Raw genomic sequence first — 14316 nt, 5'->3', positions numbered from 1 at the left:
GCAACTTTGTAGTAAGTGCTGGTTCTCTGGAAAGTTTCAAAAGGAGGCTAGATAGATTCATGGATGATAGAGAGTGGTAGTAACTCTTGACAGGAGCTGCCATGCACAGGCCAACCGGCCTATTGCAGACTCCTTATTTTCTTATGTTCTTATGTAATATCCGAGCAGGGTAGGACTCGTAGCACCGGATTTAAGTTGGATAAGTTTAGGTTTAGGAGGGAGATAGGAAGGAACTGGTTCACAAATAGGGTGGTGGACGAGTGGAACAAGCTTAGCAACTTTGTAGTAAGTGCTGGGACGCTGGAAAGTTTTAAAAGGAGGCTAGATAGATTCATGGATGATAGAGAGTGGTAGTAACTCTCGACAGGAGCTGCTATGCACAGGCCAACCGGCCTATTGCAGACTCCTTATTTTCTTATGTCATCATCATCATCATCATCATCATCATTACCGTAATCATCATCATCATCATCATCATCATCATCATCATTACCGTAATCATCATCATCATTACCGTAATCATCATCATCATCATCATTACCGTAATCATCATCATCATCATCATCATCATGTCATTACCACCACCACCATTTTATTATTGTTATTATTATTATTTTAGTTTAATTTATTTTTTATTAATGGACTCGTAGAACCGATTTCGAACCTGATAGAACCGATTACTACCCGATTTAAACCTACTTACTGTAGAGCCTTGTTAAAACTTAATAGAACTTATTTAACCGATTTCAAGTTAGATTATACCGATTAAGAACCATTAGAGAGAGAGAGAGAGAGAGAGAGAGAGAGAGAGAGAGAGAGAGAGAGAGAGAGAGACCGGTAAAGTGCGGAAGTCTGCTAGGGGAGGCAGCGAGTCCAGCTGATGGGGGTCATTATGGGGGGGGCATCAACGGCGTGATTGTCGGTTATGTCCTAATGATTAACTCACAATAGGAGGTTCGTGTGTGTGTGTGTGTGTGTATGTAATGGTACTTGTCCTAGTTTATTTCAGGCCATGCATAATTCTTTAAGACATACATGCAATATTTACACACACACACACACACACACACACACACACACGGAAACATTAGCGTCTGTGTACGCACCTCCCTAAATCTGTACGCGCACAGGGAACATAAGTACACATGTACACGTGCAGAGTGACCATCGGTACACATGTACATATGGCAAAAGCTTACTAGCACGTGGCTGGCATGTGCATGTTTGTGTGTGTGGGCGTGTGCCTGTTGATCTGTACACGTGCGGCTTGCGGGCAAGTGCGTGTGACCGTGTGTGTGTGTGTGTGGGCGTCGGCATGAAGCCCTCCACTTATGTGTACACGTGCGGGCGGTCAGCATGTGTGTGTGCGTGGCAGGTGTGTGCGTGTGGGCGTGTGTAAGTACCGCCGTGTGCACATCCATTATTCAGGGGTGGCGTCAGTGATTTGGTGGACAGGTGAGATACACGCGCGGGCGGCCCTCCTATTGTGCCACCCACCTGCCACCCGCCCCGTCTGACACACGCGGGCGGCCCTCCTATTAAACCACCCGGTCAGCTCGCCCCGCCCCACCACGTTTGACACTCATGGGCGACCATCCTATTGTGCCACCCACCTTCCACCCGCCCTGCCATCCCTGACCCTCATATGGGCGGCCCTCCTATTATGCCACCACCCGCACAGTCCTGCCCCACCCCGCCACCCCTGACCCTCACATGGGCGGCCCCCCATTATGCCAGTCAGCCTTGCCGCCCCACCCCGCCACCCACCTGCCCCTCCAGCCACACCCTCACCTTCTTTGCTCCACCCCTTGTGTCTTCCCACTCTCACCTCAGTCCTTTCTCTCTCACATAAGAACATAAGAATGTAGTAGACTGCAGCGGGTCATACTGGGCAGTCCCGTTTACACCCAACCCCTATGGCTCATATATCCATCCAACTTATGTTTGAAGCTATACAGCGTATTCCAGTTAATGATGATGTTTGGTAACTTATTCCACTCATCCACTACTCTAATAACCAGTCTTTGCCTATCTCGCGCCTAAATCTAAATTTGTCTTATATAAAACCATTGTTACGAGTTCGCTCCTGGTTGGATAGTTTGAGTACCTTTGTTATATCACCTTTGCTTAACCCTGACTTCCATTTATGCACCTCGATCATATCGTCCCTCACTCTACGTCTCTCGAGGGAGTGTAAATTAAGATGCTTTAACCTGTCTCTGTACTCAAGGGTCCTAATGACCGGGATTAGTCTTGTCATTCTCCTCTGAATTCTTTCTAGGGATTCTATATCCATTCTGTAATACGGTGACCAGAATTGAACTGCGTAATCCAATTGAGGTCTCACAAGCGCAAGATATAGTTTTAGGATGACCTCGCTAGTCTTGTAACTAACACTCCTAAGTACTTTGTTAGCCTCTCCTGACCGCTCTCTCACCTCTCCCTCACCTCTCACTCCTCACTTCCTTTACTTCTCATCCCTAAGCTTTTCTCACCTCTCACCTCTACTAAAACTTTTCCTCACCTCTTTTTACTTTTTACTTTTATCCTCTACACCACTGATCGGCTCGTTAGCCGCTTGGGCGATCGGTCACGTCTCTGGTACACACTGTTGGCAAGTATTGGGCATGCACCGGCTCCTGAATGTACCTGAACCTGCTCCAATGTTGGCAGATTGTTCCAAGAGTTCACAACCCTCACTCCGAAAAAGTTTGCCCTCACAGTTTCTGGACCTGTGGTTTCTTCAACCTTGAGCTATGACATTTATGTAGTATAAGCTAGGCAGTCTGGTGGCCCTTCTTTGAACATTTTCAACCAACTGACAGTCCCTAGTATATCTCGGGGACCAGACGGGGTGACAGTACTCCAGACCAGCATAAATGTCTCTGTCTATCCGTGTGTGTATCTGTATGTATATGTTTATTTGTATGTGTCTTTTTCTCCCTTGGGAAAATTCACTCGTTATGTAGCTTTCAGTGTGTGTGTGTGTGTGTGTGTGTGTGTGTGTGTGTGTGTGTGTGTGTGTGTGTCCTGCCCGCCTACAGGGCCATGTGAGGGGGGTATGTCCTTAACACGTGACCTTACCTGCGATTGAGGTCAAGCAGGTGAGGTCAGAGGTCACCTGGAGGGGGGGAGGGTACCTGGTGAGGTTGACCTGTCGACCTCAAATTTTAATATGTTATTCTTAAGGATTATATCGAACACACACACACACACACACACACACACACACACATACATACATAAACACACACACAGGTACACATAAATGCACACACAGGTACACATAAACGCCCACACACACATACACACTGGTGCGTGACCGGTTGTGGTGACATTGTGCAGTGATCTTTTGCAGTGTGTTACTTCACCATGGTGTGTGTGCAGGTAGGGTGTACTGCTGTGTACAGGAGTGTAGTGTTGTGTACACGAGTGTATTTCTGTGTACACGAGTGTAGTTACGTAGTCGCAGGTGTAGTAAAGTGTACCGAGGTGATGTTCAATATACAGCAGCCAAATGAAGAGTGTAGTGCTGTTTTAGTGCGCATGTGTACTGTACAGTGATGTACCGAATTATAGTGTAAGAGTTAACGGATGTGTACATATTTGTAGTGTAATGCTGTAATACCGGTGTACTGTAATGCCGGTGTACTGTAACGCCGGTGTACTGTAACGCCGGTGTACTGTAAAGCTGGTATACTGTAACGCTGTGGAATTGTAATGCTGGTGTACTGTAATGCTGTGATATAAACCATAGTGCTGTGATCTGTGTACTGATACAGTCTAATAGTACTGTGGAATTTTGTAATAAGTCTTTTGTTATTGTAATATTATACTGTATCGATATTGTAGGTCTTTACTGAGGTGTGTGTGTGTGTGTGTGTGTGTGTGTGTGTGTGTGTGTGTGTGTGTGTGTGTGTGTGTGTGTGTATGTGTGTGTGTATGTGTGTGTGTGTGTGTGTGTATGTGTGTGTGTGTGTGTGTGTATGTGTGTGTGTGTGTGTATGTGTGTGTGTGTGTGTGTGTGTGTGTGTGTGTGTGTTTCAGCTTGTAATCTCTTTAGCTATACCTGTAATTATACCTTTATCTGTATTCGTAGGAGAGAGAGACAGACATATTATGAATGGACGAGGAAGGTGTAGAAGGATGAATGAGAGGAGGAGTACACACAAGGGGGGGGTTGATGGACACTGTAGGTGGGGGAGGGTGGGGGAAGGCAGGAGGTAGGGGGCTAGAGTTTCCGGCATGGCAGGTGAGCTCAGGGGATGCACCCAAAAATTACGCATCAATAAATATTCTTGACAAAGTAACGTGACACAGTCGTATAAACCTCAGTCCCCAGTAACACCACTTCCGTAACGGCTAGTGTGACGGGTGACTGTTACGACGACGCTTCCTCTTTTTGGACTGTTAGACTGTTACATTGACTGGTGACTGGATGGCACTGTTATATTATTGTATTATATAATGATTAATAAGAGACACGTGCAGGTAAGTGGGTAATGATACGGATGGTTTTGGCACGAAGGTAAATAATAGAATTTGTTTTGTTGACGTTCGTGAGTCATGAATCCAGGGCTAAGTAGGATCTAGTTACGTTCGTGAGTCGGGGATCCGGTGTTAGTATGGATAGTTCATTAAATAAATTGGTTCACCTGAAGAGTAGGTTAGGTTAGGTTAGGTTAGGCGGACTCTTGACAAAGTTTGAAGACAATTCCTTCATCAGTTCCTGAGACTAAACCATCTGTGCCTTCACCGGAGGGGGGGGGGGTGTTAGAGATGGCAGGGGAGTGCTGTTGAGGGCTACAGGAGGGCTGGGGAGGCCTAGGAGAGAGCAGTGGAAGGCTAGTGAGGGCTGGTAAGTGCTAGGGAGACCTGGTAAGGGCTGGGGAGGGCATCTAAGGGCTCGTTAAGTTTTCTAGGGGATGATAAGGGCTTTTGAGGACTAGGGAGGGCTGATAAGGACTAGGGAGGGCTGGTAAGGGTTAGGGAGGGCTGGCAAGGGCTAAGATATGTTTCTAAAGGCTGGTAAGGACTAGGGAGGGCTGGTAAGGGCCAGGGAAGGGTTCTAAGGGCTGGGGCGGGATAGGAAGTGACATAAGCACACACTGCATTTTTCAACCCTTCACGAGCAGGTCACATCATGATCCCTTATCACCGAATACTTATCTCTCTTATCTACTGAGTGAGTCCTATGTCTGTAACGATGTACTAAAGAGAGTACATCTTCCTTATTTGTACTTATTTTGGTGCATTACAATGTTGATGTCATGAGTACGATGGCAGCCATTTGAATATGCAATTGAGGTAACCTAATGAGTACTTCTGAACCCCTTGAGTACGATAACAACCCCTGTAAGTACAAAAAAGTACCGTTGAATAAAATATTAATGTCCATAAGTGGTTTAAAATGTATTCAATGACTTAAATCACTGTACTCAATGGGACAAAATTATTGTAATCAGGGCTAGCATCGTACTCGAGGACTGACAATAGCGAGGACACCCCAACGAGCTGTAAACACCACACACCACACAACACACACCACACCACAACACAACACACAACACACCACACAACACAACACAACACACTACACAACACACCACACACCACACAACACAACACACTACACAACACACAACACAACACAACACACTACACAACACACCACACACCACACAACACAACACACTACACAACACACAACACAACACAACACACTACACAACACACCACGTTAGGGACCATTAGGGACCACTAGAGGGACCACCATGGTTCACAGAGAGGGCGTGGGGGGGGCGTGGGCGCGGGCGGGCAGGCTGGTAGAGGTGGTGTGTTGCGTCAATATTGGCAGCATCGACCATAAGGCACCAGCAGCTGTAGACTTCCCACGTCTTCACCCACGCCACTATGACCCTTATATTCCCCTAACCATAAGGACTAGATTACCTCAACGCCTTCTCCAGAGTCCATTCTACCCACGAGTATACCATTATAACCCTTAACCATGACTATTTTAAGGACTATTATCTGAACTATGTCTCATACTTACACCTTGAACACCCTACAGGGCATTATCACCCTTAGATTATAGATGCTATAAGGGTTATATTCGAAAGTGTAAGGGATTATTTTATCATCAAAGGGAAGGGTGTCAGCCACTTTCACCCTTAAGTGTCAGCTACATAAGGGTGAGTGTCAGCTTGAGGGGTTGTCAGTCCTGCTCTCAGCTGACAATTTGAGACAATTTGCCGGTACTGATGATATGGCGGAGTTAAGTGACGTCATCCGGGCTTACCTTAATGAGAGGTGAGGAGAGAAGTGAGGGGACAGTGAGAGGTGAGGGGAGAAGTGAGGGGATAGTGAGAGGTGAGGGGAGAAGTGAGGGGATAGTGAGAGGTGAGGGGAGAGAAGTGAGGTAAGGAGAGAAGTGAGGTGATAATGAGAGATGAGGGGAGAGAAGTGAGGTGAGGGAGAGGAGGGGAGAAGTGAGGGGAAGGTGAGAAGTGAGGGGATAGTGAGAGGTGAGGGGAGAGAAGTGAGGGGTGGGGAGAGAAGTGAGGGGATAGGTGAGAGAGTGAGGGGAGAGAGGTGAGGGGAGAGAAGTGAGGTGATAGAGAGGTGAGGGGAGAGAAGAGGGGTGAGGGAAGAGAAGTGAGGGATAGGAGAAGTGAGGGGATAGTGAGAGGTGAGGGGAGAGAAGTGAGGGGGGGGGAAGAGAAGTGAGGGGATAGTGAAAAGTGAAGGGATAGTGAGAGGTGAGGGGGAGTGAGAGGAGGAGAAGTGAGGGGTGGGGAAGAGTGAGGAAGTGATAGGGAGAGGTGAGTGAAGAGAAGTGAGGGATAGTGAAGTGAAGGGATAGTGAGAGGTGAGGGGAGAGAAGTGAGGTGATAGTGAGAGGTGAGGGAGAGAAGTGAGGGGTGAGGGAAGAGAAGTGAGGGATAGTGAGAAGTGAGGGGATAGTGAGAGGTGAGGGGAGAAGTGAGGAGATAGTGGAGGAGTGAGGGATAGTGAGAGTGTGAGAGGTGAGGGGAGAAGTAGTGATAGTGAGAGGTGAGGGGATAGTGAGAGGTGAGGGGATAGTGAGAGGTGAGGGGATAGTGAGAGGTGAGGGGATAGTGAGAGGTGAGGGGAGAGAAGTGAGGTAAGGAGAGAAGTGAGGGGATAGTGAGAGGTGAGGGGAGAGAAGTGAGGTAAGGAGAGAAGTGAGGTGAGGAGAGAAGTGAGGGGAGAGGTGAAGGGTGAGAGGTTAGGGGACCACAATAGCAGTCATCGCCAACATCAAATATTCATTAGCGCGTCACGGGTGGTTGAGCCTCCGCTGGGGTGTCACGTGTCATTGTTCCAGTCAACAGTTAACAGTTACCTGGCGTGGGGGGGGGGGAGTGCCAGGAGAGTCACCAAGGCATCAGGAGAGTCACCAAGGCATCAGGAGAGTCACCAAGACACCAAGATCGTCATTATCAGGAGCCAGACGCGTGTCTCTCACCAGATTAGATCAAGAGACTTTGGGTGGTCAGGCAACAGCTGGTCAGGCACACGGTTCTCCCAGTTCTCTCTCTCACCTTGTGCACCTAGCAGCCTCACCTAGCAGTCTCCTACCTCACCTAGCAGCTTCCTACCTCACCTAGCAGTCTCCTACACTACCTGGCAGCTTCCTTCCTCACCTAGCAGTCTCCTACACTACCTAGCAGCTTCCTACCTCACCTAGCAGTCTCCTACCTCACCCAGCAGTCTTAATTAGCAGTCCTTACCTTACCTGCACCTGAACCTGTACCTGTAACCTGTACCTGTAACCTGCACCTGTGACCCCGTGATCTGCGTGACCTACACAACCTGTACTTTGAAGGTTAATTTAGTGAATCATTAATTGCATTACAACCTGTGTGTGTGTGTTTGTGTTAATAACTCGTATCATTGTCTCATAGTTGGATGATCGTCATACTCGATTCCCAGTGACAGCAAAGTAGTAGTAGTAGTAGTAGTGGTAGTGTGTGTGTGTGTGTGTGTGTGTGTGTGTGTCGGGGAAGAATTGTATATTACGTTGACTCGGTAACTTGATCTAACCCGGGGTGACCTGTGATGACCAGTAGTTACCTGTGGTGACCTATAATGAACTGTGGTGAGTAAAAGTAATCCCTGGTAACATATGGTGACCTATAATAGTGATTTGTGCTAACTTATTAAGTATTTTGGTGACCTAAAGTGATTTCTAATGACCTGTCAGTAACTCTAGTGACCTGTACCAACAGATGGAGCGTGGGGAGGCGGCGTGTCGTGTGTGTGGAGACAAGGCGTCGGGTAAACATTACGGTGTGCCCTCCTGTGACGGCTGCCGGGGCTTCTTCAAGAGATCCATACGTCGGTACAGGAACAAGTGAGTTATCTCTCTCTCTCTCTCTCTCTCTCTCTCTCACTGGTCCCTTTGCTACAATGTCTCTTCTGTTGTTACCGTTGTTCCTCCCCCAACAGGACTCTATAAGGAGATCTTGCCCATAATATTATTGAGAACCTGTTAGACTATTGTTAGTATCAGTTCCCTGTTACTACACTGTTAATATCATAATCTTCGTTAATATCACATTCATCAGTTGCCCGCCTTTGTTTCTTACTGTTGCTGTTGCTCCCCCAACAGGACGCTAGACTATGTGTGTAAGGAGGCCGGGACGTGTGTGGTGGACGTGACCAGGAGAAACCAGTGTCAAGCTTGTCGCTTTAAGAAATGTCTTGACGTTAACATGAAGAAAGATGGTACGTATGTGTGTGCGCGCGCGCGCGTGTGTGTGTGTGTGTGTGTGTGTGTGTGTGTGTGTGTGTGCATCTGATCCGATGCTGAATTTCTTCATCGATGTTCGCGGTGGTGGACAGGTGGGATCCGAGATACTGAAGCCTTTGGCAGACTCCGTACCCGTGTCTTCAGCTGTAGGAAGTTGAAATTATCTACAAAGTTGCCCATATATCGAGCAATGGTCCTCCCCACCCAGCTATATGGCAGCGAGACATGGGTCACATACAGGAGGCACCTCAAGGCACTTGAAAACTTTCACCAACGTAGTCTCTACGTTCCATCCTCCGAGTTAACATAAGTCTAAGTAAATAACATCGTAATTTTCTTCATTATCTACTACGTCGAAGACTTTCCTAAAACACGTCAGCAGATTTGTTAGACAAGATTTTCCTTTGTAAACCCATGTTGAGAGTCGTAGACTAATTTGTTTTTCTCTAGATGTGATCGGATGCTATTTGCTATTATAGATTCAAGAAATTTCCCCACTACTGACGTCAAACTAATTGGCCGGTAATTTGACGCTGATGCTCTGTCTCCCTTTTTGAATATGGGTACTACATTTGCCTTTTTCCTCAAGTCTGGCACAACACTCATGTCAAATGATTTTGTAAATAAATTTACGAGGGATACGCTAATCTGTTCCTTACACTCTTTCAAAACTCAAGGGAAAATTTCATCCGGCCAAGGGGATTTTGTCTTCTTTAATTTATTTATCTTCTTAATAACATCCTCTTTTCTTATAGTGATATTCTTTAATTTTTCTTCATTTCCATTTAATATCAGTTCCACCTCTTGCATTTCCTCGTGAATTTCTTCTGTGAAAACTGATAAGAAGTAGCTGTTTAATGCTTTGCTTATTTTCTCACTATCATCGATCACTTCCCCCCTCTCTGTCTTTAAAGGCCCCCACTTTGTCCTTGACCTTTGTCCTATATACCTGGAAAAATCTCTTGGTATTCGCCTTGGATTCTCTTGCTATCATGACTTCGTAGTCCCTCATTGCCTTCCTTGCATTTTTCTTAACATTCCTAGATAGTTCATTATACCTATTTCTGAGCTGCTCCTCCCCTCCCTTTAATTTCTTATAAATTCCTTTCTTTATTCCTATGTCATGTTTAAGTTTTTTGGTCATCCACCTTGGCTCATTATTATTTGACCTAATTTTTCTGTATGGTATATTTTGTTCTTGTGGTTTACGTAGTATACTAGTGAATATAATATAGTCATGATCAATTGTTGTGTCGCCAGTGACCTCACCCGTTCCTACCGGGGACTGACCTGACTGTTCCCAGGCGACCTCACCTAGGTACCTTCTTAACCCCTCATAATCCGCCGATCGAAAGTCTGGGACTCTGACCATATTGTCATTGGGAAGACAAGAGAACAAATGCCAGTATTCTCACTGACACCAACTGCAGGAGCATCGAGGCTACCTTATCCATGAACAACTACGTTGAACTGGCCTTGTTACTCGCATGGACGACAGTAGACTGCCAAAGCAGCTACTTTACAGTCACCTAATGAATAGTAAACGTAACGCTGGCGGGCAACTGAAAAGGTGTAAGGATAGTCTTAAGACAAACATGAAAAAAGTGCCAAATCGACCCCGTCACCTGGGAGACGATTACTCCACACTGTAACGCTTGGAGGAGCACCACACGAGGTGTCAATACTTTTGTGTTACCCCGACTGCAAACCGAGGCAGACAAGCGCTAACGCCGGAAAGACACTACCGCTGCCCCTCCCGTACTAGATGTAGCCCTCCACATGTGCAACTTCTGTGAACGACCCTGCTGGTCCCGTATCGGCCTCTTTAGTCACCACAAAACTCACCAACCTAGGTGACATCCTTAATAACTCATATCATTGTATCATAGCTGGTATGATCGCCATAATCAATTCCGAGTGACAGCAAAGTGGTAGTATAAGTGTGTGTGTGTGTGTGTAGTTATCACACACACACACACACACACACACACTCTCTCTCTCTGAAATGAAGTATAATATGTGAGCTGTGTAAGGAGAGGAGAGGTGGGGAGGGGTGGGGAGGTGCAGGAGATCGGGAGGGGTGGGGGAAGGAAGGGAGTTGCAGCAGAGGAGGGGGTGGAGAGAGGAGAGGAGGTGCAGCAGGTGGGGAGGTGCAGCAGGGGGGAGGTGCAGCAAGTGGGGAGGGAGGGTGTAGGGAGGTGCAGCACGTGGTAGTCTTCCCACACACAAGGGGACGCAGGCAGTCAACAAGATATATCCATCACCCGTGCATAAGATAGTGGGCTCCTACCTGTTGGATCTGGGGCGGCCGTGATGGGGCAGGGCGGGGTAATTGGGACGTAGTGGGGTGGGGCAAGTTGGAGTAATGCCGGGCGGAGTGGGGCGGGGCAAGACGGGTGGGTGTGAGTGTAAATTGGGATAGTAGGTATAGACGGGGTGAGGTGAAGTGGGGCGGGGCGAGGCGGGGTGGGGTGGGGTCAGGTTATTGAAGTAGTTAGTAAGGGTGTCAGTAAGGGTCATTATCGTAGTGGGTAGTTGAGTAAGTCTATAATCAAGGAGTGATTATTAACTCGATCATTACACACACTATTACTGTAATGTTACACCCTCTAAGACCACCCTCCTACATTATAACACCCACCTACAGCCCTCTTTTGACCTTCCCTTCCTTAACCCTGACCCCCTTAACAACCCCTGACCCCCCTACGACCTTCCTTCCTTAACCCCTGACCCCTTAACACCCCCTACATTATAACACCCCTACATTTATAACACCCCTACATTATAACACCCCCGACCTTCCCTTCATAACCCCCCTACATTTATAACACCCCCTACATTGCCTTAACACCACCTACGACCCCCTTAGCACCCCCTAGGCCCCCTTAACACCCCCCTAGGCCCCCCTTAACACACTACCTACGACCCTTAACACACCACCTACGACCCCCCTTAACACCCCCTACATTTTATACTTACCCCCTACGACCCCCCTTAACACACCACCGGCCCCCTTAACACACCACCAGCCTATAACACACCTGACCCCCCTTAACACCCCATTTATAACACACCACCTACAGCCCCCTTAACACACCCTACAGCCCCCTTAACACCCCCGACCCCCCTTAACACCACCTACAGCCTTCCCTTCCCTTAACCCCCTACACCCCCTCGGCCCTCCTTAACAAGTGAGGGAAGATGAAAGACAGGGAGGAGATTCAGGAGGAAGGAGAGAGAAGAGGAGGAAGGAGAGAGAGGGAGGAAGGAGAGAAGAGGGAGGGAAGGAAGAGAGAGGGGAGGGAAGGAGAAGAGAAGAGGGGGGAGGGAAGGAGAGAGAAGAGGGCAGGAAGAGAGAGAGAGAGGGCGGGAAGGAGAGAGAGAATGTACATAAAAGGTGCATTAGCAACGTGTGTGTGACCACCCTTATGTTGTGGAGTGTTATCGTGTGTGTGTGTGTGTGTGTGTGTGTGTTATGCATAAGTAAGGCTAAAATACACATAATCATATACATAACTCTTCATACATCTACATAACTTTTATACATACACAAATATTCTCATACACATGTATAGAGAAACACGAGGACTTCACTTTTACTTCATTGTACGGCTGAGTGATGATATGAGGGCCTGTAACGCATACTGAAGGCCTGTAACTTAGAGTAAAGGTCGGTAACTCACACTGAAGGCCGGTAACTCACACTTAAGGCCGGTAACTCACACTGAAGGCCGGTAACTCACACTGAAGGCCGGTAACTCACACTGAAGGCCGGTAACTCACACTGAAGGCCGGTAACTTACACTAAAGATCGGTAACTCACACTAAAGGTCGGTAACTCACACTAAGATAACAGTGTGATATCGATGTGAATTTACGCACCTGTTCTCAATAACAAGATAACAAGGGTCGTGTGTGTGTGTGGTCATGACAGGTTGAGAGTCACGTGATGTTCTTTATGTGAATGTACCAGATGAAGTGAAGGGTCCTCTCTCTCTCTCTCTCTCTCTCTCTCTCTCTCTCTCTCTTTGTACATACTACCATTATAATTTTCATAGTTATAAAAACTATTACCTAACCTAACCTGATATTGAAAATTTTTCAAAATTGACAGTAATTTATGACACCAAATTACCATAAATTTCTCTAATGGCCTTTGTGTAACAAATCTTAATTAACTTGTCATTATTAATTCACACGACGCTGGGATTGGTTAGGTGATTGTGATGACCTAATCGATAGTTTGTGAGCTACAGTAACTACCCTGTTGGGTCGTTAAGAGGTGTTATAACACAGACACACACCCACGCACACACACACACACCCACGCACACACACACACACACGCGCACACACGAGGTAAATGAATTAAGTTCTATAACCCTCAACTGGACCCCTGAACCTCCGAAACCCGAACCCACAACCCCGAACCCTTTGATGAAGCAATGGGACCGTAATTTTAAGTAATGACACCTAATGGTTCTGATACTTTAAGATACTTAAATAAGTTTTAGGAGTTACTATCTACTTACAGCAAATTGTACTGAAATTTACTTTAATTTGGTCTGCTAACTGGTGTTAAGTGAAGCTGTGTGGTGGTGTAAGGTGGTATAAGTGGTACTGGTATAGCGTGGTGGAAGTGGTAATGGTTTAATATAGTATAAGTGGTGGTGTATATGATATAAATGGTAGTGGTGTAGTATGGTATTGTAGTGTGGTATAAGTGGTAGTGTAGTGTGGCCACACGTATAAGTGGTAATGTAGTGTGGCCACACGTATAAATGGTAATATAGTGTGGCCACAAGTATAAGTGGTAATGTAGTGTGGCCGCAAGCATAAGTGGTAATGTAGTGTGGCCACAAGTATAAGTGGTAATGTAGTGTGGCCGCAAGCATAAGTGGTAATGTAGTGTGGCCACAAGTATAAGTGGTAATGTAGTGTGGCCGCAAGCATAAGTGGTAATGTGGCGTGGCCACAAGTATGAGAATATTTAATGTAGTGTGTATAAGCATAAGTGGTAATGTAAGCGTATTACAAGTATAAATGTGTGTGGTGTGGCGCAAGCATAAGTGGTAATGTAGTGTGTGGCCACAAGTATAAGTGAAGTAATGTAGTGTGGCCTGAAGTATAAGTGGTAATGTGGTGTGGCCTACAAGTATAGTAGTAATGTAGTGTGGCCATAAGCAAGTGTGTGTAGTGTGGCCACAAGTATAAATGTCAATGTAGTGTGGCCACAAGTATATAAGTGAGAAGTAATGTAGTGTGGCCACAAGTGTAAGTGTAATGTAGTGTGGCCACAAGTATAAGTGGTAATGTAGTGTGGCCGCAAGCATAAGTGGTAATGTAGTGTGGCCACAAGTATAAGTGGTAATGTAGTGTGGCCGCAAGCATAAGTGGTAATGTAGTGTGGCCACAAGTATAAGTGGTAATGTAGTGTGGCCACAAGTATAAGTGGTAATGTAGTGTGGCCACAAGTATAAGTGGTAATGTAGTGTGGCCACAAGTATAAGTGGTAATGTAGTGTGGCCACAAGTATA

General features: G+C 46.6%; 1 protein-coding gene across 1 annotated transcript in view; it reads left to right on the top strand.

The window, feature by feature from the left end:
- Positions 1 to 7582: 7582 nt before the first annotated feature.
- LOC121862537 (protein tailless-like) overlaps positions 7583 to 14316 on the top strand; it is a gene marked incomplete at its 3' end in the record, with an annotated part of 7822 nt that continues 1088 nt past the window's right edge. The window contains exons 1-3 of the mRNA XM_042360840.1: positions 7583 to 7852; positions 8256 to 8380; positions 8639 to 8754. Coding sequence (XP_042216774.1) covers positions 8256 to 8380; positions 8639 to 8754 — 241 coding nt within the window. The remainder of the gene's footprint in view (positions 7853 to 8255; positions 8381 to 8638; positions 8755 to 14316) is intronic.

Source organism: Homarus americanus, unplaced genomic scaffold (assembly GCF_018991925.1).
Source record: "Homarus americanus isolate GMGI-L3 unplaced genomic scaffold, GMGI_Hamer_2.0 scaffold31037, whole genome shotgun sequence".
NCBI classification, from domain to species: domain Eukaryota; kingdom Metazoa; phylum Arthropoda; class Malacostraca; order Decapoda; family Nephropidae; genus Homarus; species Homarus americanus.
The sequence above is the reverse complement of the archived record's forward strand: the minus strand, read 5'-3'. Positions and strand labels throughout refer to the sequence as shown.